The sequence below is a fragment of the Cnephaeus nilssonii genome, assembly GCF_951640355.1.
Source record: "Cnephaeus nilssonii genome assembly, chromosome: 2".
Taxonomy (NCBI): domain Eukaryota; kingdom Metazoa; phylum Chordata; class Mammalia; order Chiroptera; family Vespertilionidae; genus Cnephaeus; species Cnephaeus nilssonii.
In genome coordinates, this window is record NC_137073.1 from 6,959,303 (window position 1) to 6,986,103 (window position 26,801).

The 26,801-nt window shown below is 53.3% G+C and overlaps 1 protein-coding gene across 3 annotated transcripts in view; it reads left to right on the plus strand.

Moving 5' to 3' along the window:
• The window catches only part of PRKCB (protein kinase C beta), a gene marked incomplete at its 3' end in the record, with an annotated part of 295,893 nt that overhangs the window by 243,523 nt on the left and 25,569 nt on the right, over nucleotides 1-26,801 (plus strand). For all 3 annotated transcript variants that reach the window (XM_079800688.1, XM_079800686.1, XM_079800687.1), the window contains 6 exons: nucleotides 2,149-2,322; nucleotides 16,263-16,354; nucleotides 17,287-17,349; nucleotides 21,158-21,296; nucleotides 23,827-23,907; nucleotides 24,153-24,260. In XM_079800688.1, the coding sequence (XP_079656814.1) occupies nucleotides 2,149-2,322; nucleotides 16,263-16,354; nucleotides 17,287-17,349; nucleotides 21,158-21,296; nucleotides 23,827-23,907; nucleotides 24,153-24,260 (657 nt within the window). The remainder of the gene's footprint in view (nucleotides 1-2,148; nucleotides 2,323-16,262; nucleotides 16,355-17,286; nucleotides 17,350-21,157; nucleotides 21,297-23,826; nucleotides 23,908-24,152; nucleotides 24,261-26,801) is intronic.

Genomic DNA, 26,801 nt, shown 5'->3' on the forward strand with positions numbered 1-26,801 from the left:
TGCACTGGGGGGTGGAGGGAGGTCCCTCAGAGCAGGCCTAAGCCGCAGTTGGACACCCTTAGTGCTCCTGCAAAGGCGGGAGAGGCTCCCGCCACTACTGCTGCTCTCGCCAGCCATCAGCCTGGCTTGTGGCTGAGCGGCGCTCCCACTGTGGGAGCGCACTGACCACCAGGGGGCAGCTCCTGTACTGAGCGTCTGTCCCCTGGTGGTCAGTGCGCGTCATAGAGACCTGTCTTTCTGCAGTTCAGTCGATTTGCATATTAGCTTTTCATTATAGAGGATAGGATAATCACAGGAATGTAGAGTAGGCACAGGGAACATAGTCATCCCTAATAACTTGGTATGCTGACGGATGGGTGCTAGACTTATGGGGGATCACATTGTAAGGCACATAAATGTGGAATCACTAGGTTGTACACCTGAAACTAAAATAATGCTCTGTGCCAACTATACCTCAATACAAAAAGAAAAGGAAAGCTTGATTAGAATATTAAGGAAAAAGGAAAGTTCCCTTCTCACCCCGTGAATGACTGCCGAGAAGTTGTTAGGAAGATCAAGACAGAAGGAGTGTTTACTTCTGGACACCTCCTCACCCCCATCTTGAATGAGTCCGATGACGGTACCTCAGAGTTCCTCCCAGCACACATTTGGTGCTTAGACTCCAGAGGAGAGGAGGCGATAGTTAGAGTGCAGACCCCGGGCCACGCCCAGAGCCTTCTGGGTGGGAGGAGGGCTGGGAATCTGTGCTAAGCTGGGGCCTGGGGATTCTGACACAGGCCAGAGGCACTGTCCCTTTATAAAGAAAGGAACTTGCGCCGACTGGTGTGGCTCAGTGGTAGAGCATCAACCTATGAACCAAGAGGTCACGGTTCGATTCCCAGTCAGGCAGGGGCACCTGCCCAGGTGGTGGGCTCAATCCCCAGTGTGGGGCGTGCGGGAGGCAGCCGATCAATGATTCTTTCTCATCATTGATGTTTCTATCTCTTACTCCCTCTCCCTTCCTCGCTGAAATTGATAAAAATGTATTAAAAAAAAAGAAGGAATTTGACTTGTGTTAAGGGGCTTCCTGAATTTTGTATTTTCATTAAGATTTTGAACTACTCCAGCAATAACTTTGTCTTGTAGGCTCTCTAAGAAACATAAATGCACTCAGACTGATTTAATTTAAATGAGAAGGATAATTTTATTGGAGGGATAGGGAGGTTTCTAGTGGGAAACAACCGAGCCTCCTGAGAGGCTGGAACCAGGAGCTGGGAAGCGAGGCCTCCGCTCATTCTCCGACCTCCTTCTCCTCACACGTCTCTTCTGTCCTTCGCCTGCCTGTGGTGAAACGAACCACTGTCGGCAGCTCTGTGTGTTCTCTCAGGGCCCAGGACTGACTACTTGGAGTATCCTAATTGCAAATTCTTAGGGGGAGAATCTGATTGGCTCAGCTTAGGTTGGCCATCTACCAATCAGCTATGGCCAAGTGGGTCCACTGCCCAATCAGAAGGTTCTTCCTTAGAGGCTGCTGGTCACTGCTCCCTCTGGCACAGCCCCGACCCGTGACAATATTGATGTGTCGTGAGCCACACCAGTGATTACCCTCCCTGATTGGGACCAGGCTGCATGGATGGAGGCCCTAGGACAACAGGAGGGGCACTGAAATACCACATTCACCGTCCTGTGATCATGTCTGAGGTCTTTCCCCCGCTCTGGAGCACAAAGTCAGAGCATGTTCCTGCTGGCTCATTGCCGTTCCCCCGTGCTTACAGGCTTGTAATGAATATTAAATGAATAAGGGAACGAGAGCCCCATACTTAGTTGATCAGGAATCTCCTCTTCCCACAAATATTTATTGAGCACCTACTGTGTGCCAGGGACTATTCCAGGGTCTTGGGTTACACCAGGGAACAAAACAGGCAAACATACCTGCCCTCATGGGGTTACATTAGCCCTGTGGCTGGGCGCTGACCCATATCCCGAAGGGACCACTACGTGGCCTCTGCTCTGGAACCGTCTCTGTTGGTTGGGTGGAGCCACTGCAAATGTGAGGTCTGTGGGTGTTTAGTGTCAGTGGAAGCCCGTGGACAAAGCCGGGGAGGCTGTGACTGACATGAGCTCCCCGGCTCCGGGCCCCCACCCAGCCTGCCTGCTGTGTCTCCCCAGGTCATGCTCTCCGAGCGGAAGGGCACAGACGAGCTCTACGCCGTGAAGATCCTGAAGAAGGACGTGGTGATCCAAGACGACGACGTGGAGTGCACCATGGTGGAGAAGCGGGTGCTGGCCCTGCCCGGGAAGCCGCCCTTCCTGACCCAGCTGCACTCCTGCTTCCAGACCATGGTAACTCGGGGGGGCCCTGGCGCTCCACCTCCAGCGTTTCAGTGGGTTTGGGCCAAAGCTGTCGCAGAGACGCCCGGGTGCTTCCCATCATGGCAGGGACTGGGGCCCAGAGAAGGCTGCTGAGAGTTTCGCAGGCGGCCCTGAGACGCGCTCCCCTGGGGCAGGTGCTCTGGTGGGCGGCCCTCCCCTCCGGGCCCTTTGCCGGCGGCTCTGGTACCTTCCCCACGTGGCATGGACCTCCTTGGAGGAGGGGTTGCCTGAGGACACAGCGCTCGGAGGACCCCTAGGTGTGAGCTCAGAGCTGTGGCTCCCGAGAGGGGACATTTGTTTACTAGCCTCTGTAGACTGTGACTCCAACTCTGAGAGCAAGAACTCCCTGTACGAACTGCCTAGCCTTGTCCCTGCTTAAACTAGACCTTGGCCTCCACACCTAAGGACGGGGGGCCAGAGCCCCTACTGCAATTATTAGTTTGAATCCTTTAATAAAAAGGCACGCGATGCCCTCATCTAGCGCCTGCTTCCCCAGGGGTGCAGTTCACGTGGGAAAGGCAGGATAAATGCTTGATTCGTTCTCGTTGTTGAACAGTTTCCATGAGTTGGTCCATTATTATGCTCCAAAGGTGACTAAAGTTTGCTTTTAAAATAAAATGTTCGAGTAAGGGAGTCAGTGCAAAGAAAAGTACAGTCAGAGAGCAGTGGTTCATGCTGTCTGCAGACTTGGCAAAGATGGGAAGGGCGTGCTCTCTAGTCCAACTCTGGGGAGTTAAGGCCTCAAGGAATGCACATGGGGGCTGCGACCGGACCAGACTAGACCCTCAAGCCTCTAGGCCCCTCCCTCCCCGTCTTCTCTTTTTCCGTCGGTGGTCCCCAAGTCGCCTGGCGGCATCCGCGCGGGAAGAGGGCTCAGTGTGGTGAATGGACTGGATGGAGACCTTGTCTCAAGGCGAGGCTGGGCCTGTGGAGCGGTTTTCCATTTCAGTTGCGTGTGTTGAGACTGGGAGAAATCAGTCATCTGGGATGAATATTTGCTGAAGTTCAATGTCTTCATTTGTAACTGACTGTTTTAAAAACGATACATTAACTTTGAAATTACTCCTGACTGTTGGGCGGTGTGTGCTTCCGGGGATGGGAGAGCAGGGCCTGGTCACGTAGAGTAGGTCTCCTCACAGTGGGGGACACTTACAGGGCATGAGGAAAGGTTTGGACCCCAGAGAGAGCCTGCGATGCAGCGGGTGCTCATCTTGCGTGGCTGGAGCCCATGCTGGAGGCCTGGAGGCTGGTGCGGTGTTCAGATCCCGCCGGGCCCGGAGGGAGCATGGGTCCTGCCCTCATCCCATTGTATAGGTGAGGGGCTGCGGCCGCACAGCTGGTGCTTCAGGGCCAGGATTGAACCCAGGCAGCCAGGCTCCGAGTGGCTTTGCATTAACCTCTGCTTTTGAGTGTGAATCACAATGTCCACTCCCTGACACCCTGGGGCGGGACGCAGCACCGCCCGAGCCCTCAGGAGCCCTGCCCCTCTCCCACCTGCGCAGACGCGCCTGGTGCTCCATCCCTCAGCTTTCCCACCTCGGAGAGGAACTGGCTTCCCAGCTGAGTGTGCCATTCAAACACTTGGTTTCCTCCTAGGCTCCCCAAGGTATTGTGACAGGGGACTGTCCCCCATGTTGTAGGGAAGGATGGACGACCCGGGATGCTGGGTAGTTCTCCCTAAACACAGCACCGGGCAAAGGCCAGCTGGATGCCCCCGAGGTTTGCCAGTCCAGTGTGTTGAGCTGCCACCAGAATGACCTTCATAGTGGAGACGACAAGGACAAGAGCACAGCTGGCCCTGGGGGCACCAGGCCCTGCTCAGCCCGCAGGCGTCCCCACGCTGCCCTGGGTGGCTGCTCCTGCCCCGGGGAGGCAAGGACACGGGTGTGCAGAGGCGCCCGGGACTCCTGCTGCGCACACGGGCAGCGTGGCCCTGGGGCGGGTTCCCAAGACTCTCGGGCCCACCCTCAGGCGCCGGGCCGCCTGCCTGGCTCCAGATTCTCCCTCTGGTTTAGGAATTATTTTCACTTTCATGATCACATCTAGTTTTCACAAGGAGGCTCTTCCCACCCTGCACAGAGGATGCGGGCCGGCTCAGTCACCAGCGCTAGGCGGCAGGTCCTTGTGCCCTGCACGTGTCCCCCGCTGTGAGGAGCCCTACTTCCCACAGGGACGAGGCACTGTTGGAAAGATCGATGAGGGAGTGGTTTAAAGCGTAAGGAGCATCTACACAAGCGAGCCGCTGTTAGTGTGGCTCAGGTGGGCCACATGGCGACTCCCTGCTGGGCCCCCCCCCCCCCCCGAGGAGGTCACCTGCCTCACGCTCACCCTCTGGAGCCGCACATTCTCTGCACCCCAGACGGGTGCCCCGGAGGACGCAGCCCGGGCTGGAATGGCAGGATCTCTAGAGCCGTGTCCCTGAGAGTCCGACCAGCACTGCCCTGGACAGAGGCCAATGCTTACGGTGCCGCCAGCAGTGTTACGTGCTGGCATCAACGGTTCAGGACGCAGCTGTCACTGTGAGGGGACAGCAGGACCAGGAGCAACAAGCCCCTGTCCCAACAGAGAGGCCGTAAGCCACGGCGGCAACAAAGCAAAGCGGCTGAGGCGGCTGGGTTGGGACAGGGAGATGCTGCTTAGGGTAGGAGGACCCAGAAGGTCTTCCTGCTGAGGATGGCATTGAAGCAGCGAGGGAGGGAGGGAGGAGGGAGTGAGGGAGGGAGGGAGCAGGCGTGACAGTGTCTGGGGCCAAGTGCCCTCGACAGCAGGACCCTGCGGTGATGCCCGGGCGGACGCGCGCTCGGCGTGAGAGGAGCAGCGAAGGCCACTGTGGCGGAGTGGACTGTCAGTTTGTGTTTTGTGATCAGAATTCCTTTATGAATCAGCTTCCTTTAAAAAATGACAAACCTGGTGGAACGCTGCAAATTTGATGTTTGTCTTGCCAGAGATTTAGAATTTGAAGATAAAAGATCCTTAATACGATTTACAAAAAAAAACACACACCTTAAGGTGGTCAAAATAGATAAAAGAGAACAAAGAATCTACCAATGTACAAAGCGCCTTTTGTCATTCTTAAAATGATGCAAATTTAATGCCTAAAACCTTGTGTAGGAAAGCAGTTCTGTCAGATGTGTTCTTAGACGATTGGATTTGAAACCTTTGACAAATATGCACGATGCGATTTTAACAGAGAATGTAGGAGATCCATTTATTTAAGAGATGATTCTAACTGTGTGGAAGTGGAATGTGCACATAGAAAGGCCCAGGAAGAGACAGGCACAGACCAATCAAAACGCTGGTGTGAATTAGGGAGGTCACGGGTGACCTTCTTTGTCTTGAAAAGTGTCGCAAAGCAGTTTGCAGTGTTGCGTGCACCACACGGTGGAAGCGCTGAGACCCGACAGACGCAGAAGCCATCGGAGGGCGCGAGTGCTTGGAGGTTGCTCCCTGGGTGAACTGGCCTCAGGGGAACGGGGCAGGGGAGGCGTCCTCTAGCGAGCACAGGGGGTAAGCGTGCGCACCTCCGGTACAGAAACCCGGGGCTGTGATGCCCTGATAGCTCTGCACGTGGGGTCATCGTCTTTAACGGGGGCACGGTAAGCGAGAGTAAGAGGGTGATGTACCGAGTGCAGGAGCAGCAGTGAGCGGAGGCCGCCTGCACCCCGCTGGGCTGGGGGCATCTTGCTGCGGGGACATGAGGGGATCAGGTTTCCCAGAGGCAGTTGTCAGCCGCCACATTCACGAAATTTCCCAACTGCCAGTGGGCACAGGCAGTGAAGCCTCCTTAGCAAAACATCTATTTTAAATGTTTTCTTTTCAATTGAACATATGCACTTCTTTTAAAAAAAAAAAATGGAATTGGATTTTATGAGTCATTGAAGGATAGAAGTTACTTCCCAAATTTGCTGTCTTGGCCCAATAAGAACTCAGTTGCAAGGCATGCTGGGAGGGGCATCAACCCAGAATGCAGGAGGGGGCAGGGAGGGGGATGAAGATGATTGCACTTGTAGGGTTGGCCCCTGATGACATGTCTGCTGAGCACCAAGAGTGTCCAAGAAGTCCTGGTGCCTCAGGTGGGCTCTGGGCTGGCAGCAGCCTCCAAGGAGGTGGTCTGGCACAGGGCGCTGCAGAGGCAGCTCGGGCAGCAGTCTCAGCCAGGAGGGTGGGTTGCAAGAAACAGAGCACGCCTCCTTCAGACTTTCTTTTTTTAATATATATACTAGAGGCCTGGTGCACGAAATTCGTGCAGGGAGGGGGAGTGTCCCTCAGCCCAGCCTGCACCCTCTCCAATCTGGGACCCCTTGAGGGATATCCGACTGCCCATTTAGGCTCGATCCCACCCAGGCCTAAACGGGCAGTTGGACATTCCTCTCACAATCCAGGACTGCTGGCTCCCAACCGCTCACCTGCCTGCCTGCCTGATTGCCCCTAACCGCTTCTGCCTGCCATCCTGATCACCCCCTAACCACTCCCCTGCCAGCCTGATCGACACCTAACTGTTCCCCTGCCTGCCCGATTGCCCCTAACTGCCCTCCCTTGCTGGCCCGGTCACCCCTAACTGCTCTACCTTGCCAGCCTGGTCACCCCTAACTTCCCTCCCCTGCAGGCCTGGTCCCCCCCCAACTGCCCTCCCCTGCAGGCCTGGTTGCCCACAACTGCCCTCCCCTGCAGGCCTGGTCCCTCCCAACTGCCCTCCCCTGCTGGCCATCTTGTGTCCACATGGGGTGGCCATCTTTGACCACATGGGGTGGCCATCTTGTGTTGGAGTGATGGTCAATTTGCATATTACCTCTTTATTATATAGGCTTTTTATTGATTTCAGAGAGGAAGGGAGAGTGAAAGAGAGATAGAAACATCAATGATGAGAGAGAATCATTGATCAGCTGCCTCCTGCATGCCCCCTACTTGGGATCAAGCCAGCAACCCGGGCATGTGCCCTTGACCGGAAACGAACCCAGGGAGGGCCCTTCAGTCACAGGCTGATGCTCTATCCACTGAGCAACACCAGCCAGGGCCAGACTTTCTTATGTTAATAAAAGGGTTTTAGTGGAAGGAACCAAACCAAAGGCAAAGATGTGGCTGAGCCTCAGAAAGAACTTTCTGTCTCCTTGGTTGTGTTTCTTTAAAAAATATATTTTTATTGACTTCAGAGAGGAAGGGAGAGGGAGAGATAGATGGAAACATCAATGATGAGAAAGAATAATTGATCAGCTGCCTCCTGCATGTCCCACACTGGGGATCTAGCCTGCAACCCTAGCATGTGCCATGACCGGGAATCGAACTGGGACTTCCTGGTTCATAGGTCAATGCCCAACCACTGAGCCATGCTGGCCGGGCCTCCTTGTCTGTGTTTCTCCCTGGTCATGGCAATATGGCTTTCCTAGTCCCTTGCAGTTTGCCTACCTACCCGACTCCCTGGGCTCCAATTCATACTCAGAGGACAGGGAATCTGATGGGTGTGTGCAGGTCAGATGTTTCATTCCTGGCATAATCAGCTATAATTGGCTACTATTGACTTGGTAGGAACCTTTAAAAAGGGGTTGAATCCACAGGGGAGGAATGTTGGCTCTCAGATCTGATGGGAGATGTCATCTTGAGCCCAAGAACACTGAGTTGGAGCTGGCCACAGCCCGCTGTAGCAGTGCCCCTGGCCCTCGGCGAGGAATGGAGGGAAAGAGATGCCAGGAGAGTTTCCGGGCTCAGGGCTTTAGGCAGCCAAAGCCATTCGGGAATCTTGGGTCCAAGAGAGGACCCCAAAATGCAACCAAGGCACGTGAGTCTGGGCTGAGTAGGAAGACACAGCCTGCTCTCTGCCTTCTTGTTGGTGGCCTTCGCGTCTTCATTCAGTAATCAAAGGTCCATAGGATCTAAGGAAGAGAGAGGGTTCCAGCCCCGGAGAACTCCTCTCTCCATGCGGCGGGCAAGGCTTTGAAAGCTGGAGAAGTCAGAGGAGCCTCAGTTACTCGACTCTGATAGTGTCGTGAGGCTATGGAATGCAGAGGAAGGAACAGCTGTGTGGCCCACGGCCTGCGAGGTCTTTGAGTCTGCGTGGACTTGACGTGACTCATCTGATGTGTCTTTGCAACACCCGATGAAGGAGAAGCTGCCATTGCCCCTCAGGGAGGCAGAGAAGTTTAGGGGTCTGCAAGTTCTCAGAGTGGGAAGCCGTGTACCTGGGACTTGAACCCAGGACCAGCTCATGTCACGCAGCTGCACAGCTTTTCCAGGGAAACAGGTGGATCCGAGCGGTGAGGCACAGTGGACACGCAGGATTAATTCCCTCACCGGCAGGGAAAACCATTAGAGACCATTCAGTAGGGAAACACTTCCTACACCCTCCTTAGAGCCTGGTGCATGCTCTGAGAGTTGCCCACGCGGTTGCTTTTCTCTGTCCGTGGTATCTTATGAACAGTGGCCGGTGTCCCCTGGCAGTTCCATGGGCATGAGATCACATCCCTCTTCCCCTTGTCTTGGGGGAGGAATGATTCTCCCTCTGCCCTGTCCTGGGCCCCACGTGAACTCGGCACACGCCACCCAGTCATGTTTTAAATCAGACCATCCTCATCTCCACGCTCCAGATTTGGGGAATTCTGTCCAACCCTTTGCATGATACACGTCTGATTTTACTTATTTACTGGTTAAATGTGAGAGATAAAGGAGAGAGGAGACTTAAAACGAACCCAAGTCACTTCATGCTTAGGGGACGAGGGCCATGTATAATGCAGAGTAACAGCAATCAGGGGCAGCCGGGAGAACGCGGCCTGAGCGTTAGCAGACGGGCTGGTTTGCGGAGGAAGAGAGTGAGCTTGCCTTTCAGCGGTGGATTGCAGTTGACAGGGGAACACCCACGTGGAAACGTCCTGCAGCCAGCTGGAGCGGCCGGGGCGCGGGAGGAAGGGGGAGGAAAGACGAGTAAGTCAGGATTCATCAGCCCGAGGATGAGGGTTGAAGTTTTGAACTGTGGCAAGTCCTCTTTGGAGAATGGAGCAAGTAGGAGAGAGCCAGGCTGGCCTTGACTCCATGCTCAGTAGATAGATACCTCTGATTTTCATGCGGTGCAACAAATAGGTCCAAATCAAAACCACCGCCGGTGGCTGCGTGAAAGATCTCTTAAGACCTCAACGTCACTTTACAGCAAGAGTGGGGGCTTGGTCGCATTTCAGGTCACTGAGGAGGGAATGATTATGTGAGGTTCAGAGGGAGTTGGGAGCAGTGTCATGGGCCGAAGCCCCCAGAGGTCCCTCTTATGTAATCTCTTATCACATTTTACTTTAGATGATGGCTTGAGTTCATTGTATATTTGTTTTAACTGAAATTCTGTGGGCAAAGTCTGTATCTTATTTATCACTTTTTTCCTTTGACACCTAATGCATGACTTGCAAAAACAAATGTTCAATACAAGGTCTAAAATTCACTTCTCACCCTGGCCAGGTGGCTCAGTTGGTTGGAGCGTCATCCCGTGCACCAAAGGGTCTCAGGTTCGATTCCTGGTCAGGACACATACCTAGGCTGCAGGTTCAATCCTTGGTCGGGCTGACTATGGGAGGCAACCAGTCAATGTTTCTCATATTGAAGTTTCTCTCTCTCTCTCTCCCCACCCCCTCTCTAAATCAATAAAACATATCCTCAGCTGAGAATAAAAAACCAAACAAACACGTCTGTGCTCCATATTGGCTCTAGGTGGCCACTGGTGTTTTCCAAATGTTGATGTCCCTTACTTTTGAGTGGGTGATGAACCTGGGGGGTCACAGGCAAATGGCATTTGTGACCCCCCATGTAAAAATAAGTCACTTCGGGGATTGTGGTACCAAAGTCAGACTGGATGGAGCATAGCGTTGAGAGGCTCCAGACGTGTGTTTATTTTTTACAGAAACAACAAATTTCCATTTATGGCTTTGATATGAGGTTTTAAAACTTTAAAATAATTGTGTTTAAGTTTTTAAAAAGCAAGTTAATAAAAATATATAAAAATAAGTACGTTCTTGTGGCTGAGGCAACACGGTGAAGACGTAGAAGGGCGTGTGGGGGCACGTGGCTGTGGGGGGTGCCTGCCCCCTCGTCCTCACCTGGCCTCACCCTCTGTCTCCTCCTCCTTTGCAGCTCCATGCATCCTCCCCGCCTCAGCAACAGGAGCCTAAAACCAGGGCCTTCCAGTGCTTGTTCTGTTCCCACGTACACGTTAAAACAACACGAAGTGACAGAGGGAACATGTGCATCCATAGCCCAACCAAAGTTATCACTCACCCCGTCTGGGGCAAGGTTGCCATGGGGACATGTGTCTGGTCTCCCCTTGGGCCTGGGGAATTCCTCACAGGGGCCCCAGATTATCCCCAGCAGCACCCCTGGCAGCGGAAGAGCGCCTGGCCTAGTGTGGGCATCATTAAGTGTTTGTTCAGAAAGCGAAGGGACAGCGAGGTGCCAGCGCAATGTGTGATAGCGGGAGCCCTGGTGTGCCAAAGCCGGCTCGGTGAAGTCCAGGGCTGCTGGGTCTCAGGGCTTCCCCGCATCCGCTTCGTGGGAGAAGAGGCCCCAGAGCGTGGCACTCCCCTCGGTGGAGCCCGAGGCGGGGACTGTGGCTGGTGCACGGGGCACGCGGAGGCCTTGCGAGCAGAAGCAGTGAAATCTCTCCCTCGCTTCTTCTCGGTGGCCGATGCCATCTGCTAGTTTTAAAAATAAGTTTTAAAAGCAAGTGTTTTGATTCTTTCAACATGCAGCAAAGACAGATGCTATTTTAAAGCCTATTTTCTATCAAACCTCCTCTCCTCCCCCCCGCCCCCCAAGAACCAGATCGGGTGTCAGCAGTTCCGGCTGACGGTGTCCACTCCACCACATCGCGTGTGCCTTGGGCGCTGCCCCCCTCTCTGGCCCTCACAGGAGATGTCGAGAGGGTAAAGGAGTATTGTTCCGAGGAAGTCCTTCGGCGTTTCAAAGTAATCATCATGCTGGACTCCTCCCCTGTGGCCTGCCAGCTCCTCTCCCCCTGGGCCGGACCCCTCAGAGGGGAGGACATACCACACAGCACGCGATGTCTAGCTCGGAACCTTACACAGGAGGCACCTGCTAAGAGGTTGCACGTATCAACTCTGGAACCGATCTGCCTGGGTTCAAATCCTGAATCTTCAGCTTAACCGCTGTGTGAACTTGGGCAGGTTATTTACTTTTTCTGAGCTTCAACACTCAAGTCTTCAAAAGGGGGAGAATGGGCCCTGGCCGGGAGGCTCAGTTGGTTGGAGTGTGGTCCTGGACACCAGAAAGTTGTGGGTTTGATTCCTGGTCAGGGCACATACCTCGGTTGTGGGTTCGATCCCCAGTTTGGGCACGTACAGGAGGCAACCAGTTGATGTTTCTCTCTCATATCAATATTTCTCTCCCTTCTTTTCTCTCTAAAATCAATAAAAATATATATTCATGGGTGAGGATTACAAAAAGGGGGGAGGAGTGGGAAAATGGTAACACTGGTCATGTTCAGTTGTCAGAAAGATAAGTGAGACCAAACATGTAGAGCCCTCAGCTCAGTCACATATAAGTGCTCACACGATGATAGCTTTATTTCGTGATTTCTGTCATTCTAACTGTGAGGCTCCCTGTACACATTTAACACATGCACACGTGGCTGTTATTTATGATGGAGCTCGGTGCCCTCTCAGGAGCTTTTTGAAATGGTGGGTGGCAGATTTGTTGCACGGCCAACGTCATGTGGACACGCTCCCTGTCGTCTCAGTGCTCTGTGGGGCAGGTGAGCAATGTCCACCTACAAGTGAAGAGACAGCGGGAGACTCGAGAAGGGTCACACAGCTAGCAAGTAGTGGAAAGGGACTTCAGATCCTGTATGGATCTCAGAACTGGAAACTGCCCTGCCCTTGAGTGCTCCACGCCCCTGCACCTGGTCTTGTAGCCCTGTCTGTACGATAACTTTGCAACTTTTGACTGCAAACCTTTTACATTGCGACCCAGCCATACTGACATATGAATATAACATAAAAGTGCATTTCACAAAACAACACCTAGTTCTCTGTAGAGCATGCTGGTCATTTCCACCCCTTCCTTTCACTTTTTATTAAGTTGATCATGTCTCCTATATAGTAAAAGGCTAATATGCAAATTGACCAAACAGCGGAAGGACCAGTTGCTATGACACACACTGACCACCAGGGGACAGACACTCAATGCAGGAGCTTCCCCCTGGTGGTTAGTGTACTCCCACGGCAGTTGGACATCCCCTGAGGGCTCCCGCACTGCGAGAGGGCACAGGCTGGACTGAGAGACTCATCCTGAGTGCATGAATTTCATGCACCAGGCCTCTAATATATATATAAAAGGCTAATACACTAAGTGTCTGACTGTCCAACTAGTCGTTATGACACGCACTGATCACCAGAGGGCAGACGTTCAATGCAGGAGCTGCTGTGTTGTGCACTGGTCATTTACAGAGAAATGGCACGGTGGACCTGGCGCCCACAAAGCAACACTCGGCTTCCCCCAAATGGGACATAGACCCTGCCAGCACTCCAGATCAATACCCCACCAAATCGCAGCCAATGCTGCCAAAACCCCATGGCGCAAAATGCAGCCCACTACCCAGCCCAGCTTGGAAACGATGGCTGTGGGCACCAGGTAATGATGTCACATAGCAATGCCCAGCTTCCTCTCCCTAGCGACTAGCCTCCTTGAAGTTTCTTCAGCCCAGGAATACAACTTGCTTTATAGCCAGGTGGAAACATTTTACACTTTAACCAAATGTCTGTGAAGTGTTTTCCTGTGCCTCATCTCATTTGATCCTCACAGAGGTCCTGGAGTAGGTAGATAGGAGACTCGGTGGAATCCTATTTTCTTTTCATTAGCTGGAAAACGGAGATTTAGAAAGCTTAGAAACTTGACCTGACTGAAAAGAAGTAGGAAATGGTGGACCTTGAAAATGACTTCAGGTTTTCTCACTGCACAGAATATAGTCAAACACTGCTGCAGTTAAATATTTTACCCTTTGTTCTCCCTTGTGTGATCTACAACAATAATCTGCTTCGTGTTGATATTTACTGCTGTGTTGCTGACAATTACCTGAAAGAGAAGTTGGGGTGCTTCACTGGACTGGAAAAAGTTTAGCTAAATCAGATAGCAGGTCTAACTAAGCAAGTTTATCTATATACTAGAGGCCCAGTGCATGATTGAATCATGCACGTGTAGGGTGCCCTACACCCTATCGCTTTCGATCACAGGGGAGCTGGGTGCCTGTCCGCTGGTGCACCAGGCGCCGGAGGCTTCTGAAAGGCCTGGTGCCTGAGCGGAAAGGCATCCAGCTCCCACGCTTTTGTTTTTGACCGCGGGGAGCTGGGTGCCTGTCCGCTGGTGCACCAGGCCTTTCAGAAGCCTCCGGCGCAGCGGAGGCTTCTGAAAGGCCTGGTGCCTGAGTGGACAGGCACCCAGCTCCCATGCTTTCGCTTTCGATCGCTGGTGCACCAGGCCTTTCAGAAGCCTCCGGTGTGGCGGAGGCTTCTGAAAGGCCTGCTGCCTGAGTGGACAGGCACCCAGCTCCCACACTTTCCTTTCGATCGCTGGTGCACCAGGCCTTTCAGAAGCCTCCGGCGTGGCGGTGGCTTCTGAAAGGCCTGGTGCCTGAGTGGACAGGTACCCAGCTCCCACGCTTTCCTTTCGATTGTTGGTGCACCAGGCCTTTCAGAAGCCTCTGGCATGGCGGAGGCTTCTGAAAGGCCTGCTGCCTGAGTGGACAGGCACCCAGCTCCCACGCTTTTGCTTTTGATCACGGGGAGCTGGGTCCCTGTCCGCTGGTGCACCAGGCCTTTCAGAAGCCTCCGGCGCCGCGGAGGCTTCTGAAAGGCCTGGTGCCTGAGTGGACAGGCACCCAGCTCCCACGCTTTCCTTTCGATCACTGGTGCACCAGGCCTTTCAGAGTGGCGGAGGCTTCTGAAAGGCCTGCTGCCTGAGCAGACAGGCACTCAGCTCCCCTGCTTTTGATGGTCCGCGCGGCGGGACGTCAGCTCGCTGCCCCAGAGGCCCCTTCTGTGCCGCAGCACAGACATGGCGCAGACGCTGAGCTCGTGCCGCTGCTGGCGACGCAGCTCAGTGTCCCGCCGGCTCAATCAGCTACCCCGGCCACCCCGAGTCCCGCCCCCCCCCCCGTGCCTCCTGGCCAATCGTGGGCATAGCGAAGGTATGGTCAATTTGCATATTTGTCTATTATTAGGTAGGATATAAAGCTCTCACTGGCGCCAATCGCACACGTGTGTTTCAATCTGTCATTGTCAATCATGAATTTGGTTGACACTTCTATTATAGAGAAAGGGCGAATAGCGAAATTAAAATATTTTTTCTAATTAATTTCCTTTCAATGTACACGAATTTGTACACCAGACCACTAGTGTGATATAAAGGAGTGATTTGGCCCAACTTATGTATGTGGGCTGGGAGCTCAGGGATGGCTTCCCTGAGCGATTCTGACTCTCCGGTCTCAGATGAAAGTTGTATGTCTTCTTGGGTCCCCTGCCCATTTTTTAATTGGATTGTTTGCTTTTGTAGTTGAGTTGTAAGGGTTCATTATATATTTTAGATGTTAGCTCCTTATAGGAGATATCGTTCGCAAATATCTTCTCCCATTTGGTTGGCTGCCTTTTTCTTTTGATGATGGCTTCGTTTGCTGTACAGAAGCTTTTTAGTTTGATGTAGTCCCATTCATTCATTTTTGCTTTTACTTTCCTTGTCTTTGAGGTCAATTCATAAATTCCTCTTTGAGATCAAGGTCCATAAGTTTAGTACTTACGTTTTCTTCCATGTATTTTGTTGTTTCAGGTTTTATATTTAGGTCTTTATCATGCTAAGAGAAATAATTCAGACAGGAAAGGACAAGAATCATATTATTTTACTCATGTGGGAAATAAAAAAAGGAAGCAACAAATGAAGAAACAAAACTAACCAAACTCTTAGACACTGCCAACAGTATGGTAGTTACCATAGGGGAAGGACATGGCGGGGGCGCTGAAGAGGGTAAAAGGGGGCGTAATATATGGTGATGGAAGGAGACTGGACTATGGGTGGTGAGCACACAATTCACTATACAGATGAGGTATTATACAGTTGGACACTGCAGCTTGTATAATGTTATTAACCAAAGTCACCTCAATAAATTTAATTTTTAAAAAATTGTGGTCTCCAGCTGGGGTTGCATCACCTGAAGGTCTGACTGGGGCTGCAGGGGCTGCTTCTACGGTGGCCCACTCACGGGGCGGGAGGGGTGCTGGCTGCAGGAAGCCCGTCCTCTGCCGAAGGCCCCTTTCCACAGTGCGGCAGGGGGTCCCCGGGGCATGGCGGCGGCCTCCTCCAGGGCAAGTGATTGAAGGGAGAGCAAAGTGAAAACTGTCATGTCTTTTGATCAAGTCTGGGAAGTCCCACACTGTCATTGTCTGTCATTGTCAGCTACTGTATCCTATTGATTACCAAGTCAGTCCTCGTCCTTGTGGGAGGGACTGCATAGGATATGAAGACCGGGAGGTGAAACTCATAGAAGGGGGCATCAATGAGCTTTGGTAGGCCACCTATTAACTGTAATAGGATTTACTTAATATTGCCTCCTTTTTACTAAAATTAGCTTTATTCTAAATAATACCTATCAAGTCCCAAGACTCATGTGCTAAGTCTCTTTGTCAATACAAATGAACATAAACTTAGAGTTATTGACTAAAAAGAACGCTCTTGCACCACCTGTGCTCACCTGCATGCTTACAGTGACACAAACACCCCACCCCTCCCCGCCCCCCATCCCCCACCCCCGCGGGAACAAAGGGCGACCGCTGGAGGCTGGCGGCATCCTGGTGTTTGGTCATGCCTCCCGCTATTCCCTGCTGTCCGCTTGGAACCCGAGGAACACCGGTGCTGACGGGCCACTTGCTGTCTTCCCCCAGGACCGCCTGTACTTCGTGATGGAATACGTGAACGGCGGTGACCTCATGTACCACATCCAGCAGGTTGGCCGGTTTAAGGAGCCTCACGCTGTGTAAGTGAGGACCTTGCTCTGCATTTCCCTGGGGACATGCGGGTGGGTTGACAAGATCGCCTAGGGCATCTGCTAAGAGCTCATGGCCCTTCAGCAAGCCCCCAGGGCTCCCCCAGAGCCCCATCCTGCCATTCCAGAGGCTGCCGTTCAGCTCAGCCCTGCCCTGTCCTCCTCCCTGCCCAGGCTGTGACCACTATCTGCTGGTAGAGATGCATTCTTCTGCTTCCAAATCCTGCCACTCGTATATCGTGGCATAATTGCCATGGCAATGTGAGCTCAGGGTTGTCTCTTTTCTTCAACTTCTAGTAGTGGGCTATAGGCCTTAATCCTCTTTTCTCTCTCTCTCTCTCTCTCTCTCTCTCTCTCTCTCTCTCTCTCACACACACACACACTCACACACGTGCCCAAAGCCCTGCCCAGCCCTGTGCTATAACCGGCCTTCAGTAAGCGCTCTCCCACCCTGGCCTACCATTTACCAGTTGTATAACTTGGCCAAGTTCTTTCATGTCACTGAGCCTCGGTTTCCTCAGTTAAGGAGCAGGAGGTAATAGTAGAACCCACCAGATTTTAGTTAAAGTTGAAACTGATAATAACACACAATGATGCTAGGTGAAGGGTCAGCCTTCAACAGATGGCAGCTGCTATTACTAAGCTGTTTTAACTTGGTGGACTCTGAACCGACTCTTCTCCAGCTAGTCCATCGTATCCCATGGCCTCCTCCCCACTAGGCAACTGCTGACCCTCTGCCCACCCCAGTGCATCCTCAAAACCCTGCTCACCCATCCACACGCCGTACTTTGTTTTATGAGATGGGTGGCTGGCCATCCATGACAGGCATTGATGTCCTACGCCCAGTTCAATGTTGTATTGAATTCGGAGAGTTGCCAAGCATATGGTGTCCTTGAACTTCTCGTGGCTTTTGTTTATTTCAGATTTTACGCTGCAGAAATCGCCATCGGCCTGTTCTTCTTACAGAGCAAGGGCATCATTTACCGGTACGTGAGCTGCGTGCTTCCCCCCGCGTGGCCTTTGCTGCTCCCTTCCCTGCCTCTTGCTTTAACCGCTTTTAGAATCCATTCCGTGGTGGGGGAAGAGTCCTCCCAGGCTAACCTGGGCATGTGCTCTACCAGGCGGAGGCAGAGTCGCCCACGGCCCTGGCAGAGCTCGGGCAGCTCTGCCCTCCGCCACCAGGGCTGGTTTGTGCCTCAAACCCGAGGCCATTTGCTCTAAGAGGAGGCTCGGCAGTTGAGCCCAGCACTTCCTCCTGCCTGGAGACCCCACATTTGCACGTTTGGGGAGCAAGCAAAGCATCTTGTTTGGCAGGACATGGAAGATCATACTATTATGGAACGAGTTGTGTTGTTTTGCTATGCAATCACAATTTAGAAATGGATTTCTGAGTAGCATACCCTGAAAGACAGGATTAAGTTTGGGACTTGGCATTTGCCCATGTTTGGAGGAGCAAGTGTGTGATCACAGCTGCATGAGTCAGACCATCTTATACTTCATGCAAGGCAAGGCTGCTGAGCCGGCTGCTGTCTGTCCGTGAGTCTGGGGTGTGCAGTTCTCGCAACCACATGGACCACACCGCACAGACAGTGCCGGCTGGGCTGCTGTCACGCAAGAGGGGCTGGCGGCGCAGGGGCTTCCGAAGGGCACTTGCCACGTGTGGGGTCTATTGAAGTCCATTTCATTCATCCATTTGACAAACATTTTATCAAAATCCTGCCGTGCACTGTGGTGGGGATACAGCTGTGAAAAAACAGGCCAAACCGCCTGCTTTGTGGAACTGGTACTCTGGTGGTGGGAGACGGGTGCGTGAACCAAGGCCGAGGCCGCCGAGCCGTGATGAGTGCTATGGAGGAAGAGCGAGCAGGGAGAGGGCTCGGTGTGCTGGGTGGTGTGGTGCCTGCCATTCTGCAGACGGCGTGGGATGAGGGTCTGAAGAGTTAGGGGACCTCAGAGCCCTGGACCTCTTATTAAAGCAACTGAAGGCACAAAGGAATCAGGCCTGGTGGTCTCAAGCAGATCGGGTGGTGGTCTGTGGATGCTGGTGGCATGGAGGGACGGAAGCTGGGGCCTTGCCAGAAGCCTGCAGAGTCCTGGCTTATCGCTCCTTGAAGTGGTGACATGAAGTCTAGCCGCGGAGGGACGATCTTGTCCTGACTACATGGAGCCCCCACACCCCCTTTTACTCCTGGTGCCGGGGGCGAGGGAGTCAGAGAGGAGTGGCTTCAGCTGGTGCTCGGTGCTCTGGGGGGGGGGGGGGCAACAGGAACAGAGGGGGTAATAGTGTGGACTGCACGTAGTGTGGTCGTTCCGCCATGCTTGCCCTCACTGCCCACGCAGACCTGTGAAGCCTCAGTTTCCCCGCAGCTGTCATGGCGTAGCACTTGGTGTGCCGAAGGCAATGCTGGTGTTGGCAGCTACACATCTTCTGTGTGACATGAGCTGTGAATCGAAGCCAGTGACCTCCCTGTGCCTCCCCTGAGGCAGGGCTGGGTGACGGCTCACTCTGATTTCCCCCTTTCATGTTGACCTTAGAACCTGGCCCCGTACAGCGCTCAGGCTGCTGGGGGATCGAACATGGGACTGCAAGTTTCTTGGAAATCTTATTCCAGGGGAGGAACCCGAAGAGGAAATAAGAATCTTTGCCAACTGGGTTGGGATCAGGGTGAGGTTTCCAGCTGGGAGCAGGGGTGTGGGAGACAGGACACGGCCATTCAGGCCGTAAAATCCCAAGATCAGCATCTCGGGCGCTCAGCATGCTTCACGCCAAAGCTCTTTCTCCTGAGCGCATGCTCATCCACGCTCCCTCAGGTGGTTTCAGGGGCTCTTCATTCTCCCTTTAAGCCACTTGGCATCTGAGCCCCGCATTTGTGTAGCAAGAGCCCACCTCCCACTGTGCAGATTTAAAATGCAGATACTCTCTTAGGGGCCCCCCGCCCCCGTAGCACCCGCCCGCCCCCCCCCCCCCCGGCCCCCGTAGCCAGGCCAGGCACACAGCCCAGGCTCTGGCACTTGGCACCCTGACCGAGACCTTGAATCAGAAGTTAGTGACCAAGGAAGCAGAGACTGGCCCTCGAAATCCCCCACACTAGGGTGAGAGGGAAGTGGTTCTTAGTAACAATATGCGGAGGGCAGCCCCAGGGCTCCATGGAAGGAGGGCGAGTCTGTGCCGGGGCAGCGTCGGGGGCTCTTCCCTGCCAGCTCCCTCCGTACTGCACTTAGGCCTCCGTCCTGGGCCTCAGCCTCCTCAGGCGTCGTGAGCTACCCATCCCCTTTAAAACATCCTTTTTAGGTTGAAATAAAGTTTGCTTTTGTTGCTCACATGAAAGAATCTCAATTAAGACAGAGTTTTTGAAATTGGTAAATTAAAACTATAAAAACGTTACATGACCAGCGCGTGTGGCTTCTTCATGTCCTTGAGGTTGCCTTCATGGTGGCACAGTCTTTTCCAACGTCACAAAGCCCTCCCTCCTTTACTTAGTGCCTAAGTGAAGAGCTGAGCAAGCATGTCAGACTTGCCTCTCTGAGGACCGTGCTGGGGGTGTTGGGGGTGGGGGGACAGAAGAACCTTCCTGCCAAACTTAGTGTCAAATGAGGGTGTATTACATTGAGCAAAAGAAGACTCTCAAACCACGCCCGTGTGCAGCGAGGATCCTGGGGATCCTCCACCCTAAGGCCTGTGGCTCCTGAGACTCCTGTCCTATAACATGAAGATCTTATACCGTCTCTCTAGTGCCCCAGCTACTTTTGTGGGAGCATGGGGTCCAGAGGAGGGGGCTGTCATGGGTTCCTGGTGACCAGACCACGTAGACTAGTGTGTCTAGGCCAGGCGTCCTCAAACTACGGCCCGTGGGCCACATGCAGGTGTTTTTGCCGTTTTGTTTTTTTACTTCAAAATAAGATATGTGCAGTGTGCATGGGAATTTGTTCATAGTTTTTTTTTTAAACTATAGTCCGGCCCTCCAACGGTCTGAGGGACAGTGAACTGGCCCCCTGTTTAAAAAGTTTGAGGACCCCTGGTCTAGGCGAAGCATGTTTCTGCAAAGCCCAGTTTCCCTAAGTTCTGAGCTAGCATGCAGGGAACCCGGCTTGTAGATAAGCACGAGGCTGGAAAGGGGTAGCACCATGGACAGCACCCAAGATAGCGGACCCCAAGTCTGAGTGCAAGCGGGCCGCCCCTCGGAAGAAGAGACTCGCAGACACAGGTGGGAGGTGCCAGCATATATGTCCAGGTTGTGTTCTTTTAGTTGAAAATGTGACAGCAACTCAATTCAAACTAACTTAAGAGGCATTTGGGGGCTCCATCCCGGTAGCCTGCAGGAGGCGGCCAATCGATGACTCATCGTTGATGTTTCTATCGCTCTCTCCCTCTCCCTCTCCCTTCCTCTCTCTGAACTCAATAAAGACATATTAAAAAATAACAATTTTGTGAAAAAAAATCTCTTCCTATGAAATGCAAGGGGTTCTTAAGTTACACATGTCCATCCGTGAGGTGCCCCTGGACCTCTGCCCTTCATTAGCATCCAGCATCCTGGGGGTGTCTTCTCCCACCCGGTGTCTCGCTGGGCCTCACGAGAAGCTGGGCACAGTTGGCTGTGCAGAAACAACGGCACACGGGTTTGTGGGCCTTTTCCTGACCTTCCTGCCAGATGGTCAGCTATTGGAGGGTCAGGGCTGCTTCACATTCCCTCTGCCCCCCACACCGAGCACAGTGCTGCGCACACGTGAGTGGCTGTTGGTTGACTTAAAATAAATAACGTGTATTAAGTCCCTACATTCTTATGTTCACAACAGTGACCTAAAACTGGACAACGTGATGCTGGATTCCGAGGGCCACATCAAGATCGCCGACTTTGGCATGTGTAAGGAGAACATCTGGGATGGGGTGACCACCAAGACGTTCTGCGGCACTCCGGACTACATCGCCCCTGAGGTGAGCGCGGCCCCGGCTTGTGCCCTGCGCTGCGCTCCCACCCGGTGCTGCCGTGGAGCAGCCCCCGGGCCTCTGAGCTGTCAGTCCTTAGAGATCACACATGCAGATTCGCTTATCACACACCCAGAGCGCAGGCCCAGATACACCCGGGTTTGGGAGAAAGCTTAATTAAACTCAGCAGAACCATCCACCACACACCAGCAAAATCCTCCTTCAGGCTCCTGTGGCTCATGGCCGTGTGATGCCTGCCTGTTGTGACATCACAATGTTTGTAAGGCGGGGAGAGGTCCCCGGGCTGATGTGAGGCAGGAGGCAACAGGTGTGCTGAGCCCGGGAAGACCTGGCGTTCCTTCCTGTGATGAAGGTACAAATGAAAGGCTAAAGGTCGAATTCCAGTCCCCACTTCCCGAAGGAGATGGTCAGTTGCAGAATGAATTTCCCAACACGTCATGGTACAAACATTTGTGCCAGGCGATACTTTTCCTTTCTCTCTGAACTGGTGCCCAGAGAGGTTACTGTCTGTACAGTCTGCTCCTGGTTTCCAAGGAACGGAACTGAGGGTGTGGCACAGACTCCTGGAAATGGACATCCTAGGCTTGTCTGTCACCGGATATGGAACTGGGACTGGAGGCCCTTTGTAACTAATAACGTGGCACAGTATTTAAAATCTGCATTCTCTTTCACCAAAGCAGGTCCTCTCCTAGGAACCTAGTTTACATCACGCACACGCACACACACGCACACGCACGCACACACATGCACGCGCGCACACACATGCGGGTGGGGAGGCGGCCCCTCCACAGCGCACAAGGGGCAAGCTGCGGGCAGGCCTCCGGCTTCGCCATCCGCAGCCACATCGCTGCGGCAGCGTCTCACCGCCTCGGGCTCGTTTCCTTTGTGAAAGGATTGAGTTAGGTTGTCATGGGGATCCAGTCGGGGTGACGTGCTTCACAAGTGAGCACTTTCAGTGAGGAGTCCCCACGGAGCTCCCCGTCCTCTGGGGCTAATGCACGAGGGCATATCTACCCGCGTGGGAGCTGCGGGGGCAGACGGCGCTGGACCGGTGGACCCAGTTTGTTCGGATGCACTTATTTAGCAACACAAGCAATCACCGAACTACAGGACCTCCTAGTAATAGCAAACGTTTGAGGGCATAATATGTGAAGGCACATGTTCCTCTTCCATCCTCACAAAACCCTGCGACATAGATACTATTATAAGCTTTGGTAGATGAGGAAACTGAGACTTAAAGAAGGTAGGTAACTCCTTCCAAGGTCACACAACTGGGAGTGGCGGTCAGGATCCAAAGTCTGGACTGCTTCCCCAGACCTTGACCTTTCACCTTTGCTCTGTCACCTCTGACCCCCTCTCATAGAGTTTTACACCCTATCAGAAATGTGGATGGTCATAGGTATTCTGGACACTGCCGTGCCCTGGCAATTTGGTAATAAGTATCAAAACCTGAAACTGTATAATGTTTGAGCCCTCAAAATCTGCTTCTAGGAATTCATCTTTTTCTTTTTTAAAAAAAAGTATCACTTTATTTGTGCACTTGAGAAGCTGTACGTAGAAACGTATGATGCAGTCTGTTAAACAGGGAGGGTGTTACCTGCACATTGCCTTCCGTCGGAGGGACCTGTCTTACAAAACTAAGTGGACGAATGTGCGAATGCCCAGCACAGGAGTCTGTATTGCAGCATCAGAGGAAACCTAGCCCATTGGGAACTGATAAAACAGGTTTTGTAGTCAGTCAATGGGACACTATATAAAGTTAAACCTGAGTATGTTGACATGGAAATATTAACATGGAAATTTTAAGTGAATAAAGTACTTTATTAATATTTCATACATCAAAGTATTTATGTAAAACACACACACAGTTTAATCTGTATTCATAGAAAACAATCTAGAAGGAAAAAGAACAAATATCAATCATAAGTTTTCTCTCGATAAAGGATTATGGGTGATTTTAATGGGATTCTCTTAGCTTATCTATATTTTAAAATAAGTAGTAAAATATTAATAAATTCTATTACATTTTTCACTTAAAATTTTTAAATTTTGGTAAATAAAAGCATAAAATTTGCCATCTTAACCGTTTCTAAATGAACAGTTTAGTAGTGATTAAGTACATTCACATTGTTGTATAAATGTTATTGCTTTTGTAATGAGGAATAAATACAGTTTTTCTTCTACAAGTTCACACTCGCTGTATTAAAATTAAAAAGAGCGCACATAGCAAGTGACTCGAAAGGCCACGTGGCATGCCCAGGCCTTCCCCCGCCTGCCGGGGCCGCTGCCCGGGAGACCATCTTCCCATGGGCAGAAGCAGCTTGCCTGACACCAGCTCCCTGCCCACCGATTCAGACGGTGGCCTGCACCTGGGACGGGGACGGTCCGTTTAACCTTTCGCAGTAGGCAGGTGACCGCCCTCCCGCCGTGGCCGTCCACTCTCACCGCAAAGGCGCATGTTCAGTCTCCGGCTGCAGGCACCTGCTCGCCCCCTGACGGGCTGCCTTCTGTCTTCCAGATCATTGCGTACCAGCCCTACGGGAAGTCGGTGGACTGGTGGGCATTCGGAGTTCTGCTGTACGAGATGCTGGCCGGGCAGGTAATTGAATTTGAGTGATTTGTAGGAAAAGTCCTCCCACCACCATCTGTGTGGCTTCCCTACAGGAGAGCGTCAGCTTGATCCCCACTCATCAGTCTGAACCTTGCTGACTACGTGCCTCGGGGCGACCCTCGTCTTGGCCGATTTTTCTCCTCTTCTCTCTGGAAGCCCTGCAGCCTCCCCGTGGGCCAGGCTCGGGAGGCGCAGGCAGGACTCCGCTCGCCCACCTGTCCTCTGTCCCACAGGCACCCTTCGAAGGGGAGGACGAGGATGAACTCTTCCAGTCCATCATGGAGCACAACGTGGCTTACCCCAAGTCCATGTCCAAGGAGGCTGTGGCCATCTGCAAAGGGGTGAGTGAGCTCCTCGAAGCCAGGGCCTCCACACACAGGGTGCCCCTCCGAGGGCGGAGGAAGGAGACTGAGCTCCACCTCTCACCTCACTGGCCACCCCCAAGCCCTGGCGACCTGCTCCCTTCCAGAGGCAAGGGTGCTTTTTCTTGTTTGCGCAAACGTGCTCTGCAGGCCGCTGGAGCAGCATCTCGCTGCTGGCGGGCTCCAGCCTCCGGCCCAGCACGGGCGCTGCCGGGCGTGAAATGAATGAGGCAGGGAGCCCAGAGGCTTGGCCGAAGAGCTGGAACCGTGGGAAGGTGCGAGGTCCGCAGCTCGGATCCGGCCGCGCGGCTCAGTGCGTGAGTGTGGTTAACACTAAGCGTGCGTGGCTTTGTTTGAAGAAAACGTCAGGGAGTGCTGCTTTTGAGGGGTTCTCTAGATGAGCGACCCAGATGCAGTTTCCTAAGCCGCCAGCACACAAGGGGCTGAAAGCCGCACATGGGTGAGGAAGGCAGGGCCCTTTCCTAAGGATTGCTAGGTGCGCCGGGTGCTGGGCCAGGAGGCACTCCCAGTGGCCGGGCGAGTCCCTGGGGGCCCGTGGGCTGACCTTTGATGCCACTGGGATGACCTCATGTGCTTCTGCAGTTTGAAGAGGTCCCCATGCCTCTAAACATATTATCCAAAGGTGGTCACTTTTCAACTGTGACGGGAGTGTGCACCTACGTGAGCCCTCCGGACAACACGGCCGGGAATGCTGCCTGTTGCAGTCGTAGCTCTCCCCGCAGTCAGTGGTGCGGGCGTGTTCTTGAGGTTAGGGCGTGGCTGTGCCTTCTAGCGGGTTCCTGTGTGTCTGAATGAAGCCGGCCTGCAGTCCCAGATCCTGGGGTGTCTGCAGATTTCCCGTTGTCTGTCCCCCCTCCCCCCAGCGCTGCGCCTCCGGAGTGTCACAGGCCATGGAGCTGGCCTGGGTGCGGGCAGCTTGGACCAGCCTCTCAGTCTGGAAGCACCTTGTCACGCTGGCAGAATTCCCACTCTAAGCGAGTCGCCTGAGCTTGGCGGTTCAGCTCCGAGGCTGGGGGCCTTTCTGAGTTGAGTGGGCTGAGTCCCGTGTGGGCTTTTCTCAAGGCTGAGCCTCCAAAGAAGGGGTGACGCTCAGTGAACAGCCCAAGGCTTCCTTTCGGTGCCCCAGCATTGGTCTGGGAGGCCCTCGGGACGGGGCGCTGATGAACTCCAGCTGTCTGTGGCGCTTCGGGCACCAGCGGCTGCGGGGCCGCAGAGCCTCGCCGAGTGCCGCTGCTGCTGCCGTGGGTGGCATCTCCACGGACATGAAGATTAAGCAAGGCTCTTGAATGCAGTCCCCACCGCAGTGAAAGTGCTCTTTCTATAGCCACCCTGACAGACCCTGTTTTCTACCAAAGAAAAACATCAGTACATCTCTGCTCCGACTGCCCACTTTGACCAGCCATCCAGCGTGGAGGCAGGAGGGGCTGCGGGCAGAGCTGCGGGCCGTGGGCGGGCACATCTGCGCGGGTACCGCTGCTGCTTCGCTCGGTGGCTTGGGACGAATGACTTCCTTTACTGGACCCAGCCTCTTTGGGGAATGAGGATCAGAGCTGCTAAGGCCTCAGAGTGTTGTTGTGGAGACGGAGGTGTGACGTGGCCCGGGGAGCCGTGGGCATGAGCCTGCCCTGTGCACGGAGCCCTCCTGATAGTGGTGGCAGCGGTTCTGTGGCCGTGGTGCGTAGCCTTCCTGTCCTCCATCCTGGTCCTACACAAACCTCAGGGCTCAGCTCAGTTTGCTCGCCCTCCACACACCCTCCCTGACCAAGCCACAAACATCCCGGGAGACCACGCGAGGAGTTCTTCCATTCCTCGTAAAAGCCACGTTTTAGTGTTAGAGGTGGGTCAGTCTGGGCTCTGCCACGTCCTCTCCGTGCGTCCTTGCTAGTTGCTTAACCTCTGTGAGTGCCACCTGCCTTGTCATTCGATGGAGAAAACAAAATGCCCAGGTCATGGGGTTATTGTCAGAACCAGGTAAGGTTGCGTGTGTAAATGAAGAAGTAGCTTAGAACGCTATGTGCCCAGTTATTTTCCTCTGGAAGGTAAAGCACACGTGTCAAGTTAGTGTTTGTGTGGGGAGGTGGGGGGTGGGGGTGGCAGAGGTAAATTATCTTGTAAGCAGGAATCAGCTGAGCTGAATGGCCAACAGAGGAAGTGTGACTTGCTGGGTCCCTCCCTTCCCCTTAATCAGCAAATCCTGGGCAGAATTCTAAGTTCTGACGTCATAGGCTCCTTGGTCTCTGGTCAACGCGGGAAGCTTTTTGGACCTGTATGTCCAAATCACTTTTGTTTCGTCTCTTTAAAAAAAAAAAAAAATCCTCACCCAAGGATATTTTTTCCATTGATTTTTAGAGAGAGTGAAAGGGAGGGAGGAGATCAGGAAGGCGGGCAGGAGGGAGGGAGAGATTGATGTGAGAGATACATCGACGGGTTGCCTCCTGCACCCAGCCCGACTGGGGCTGGGATTGAACCTGTAACCGAGGTACGTGCCCTTGACCAGGA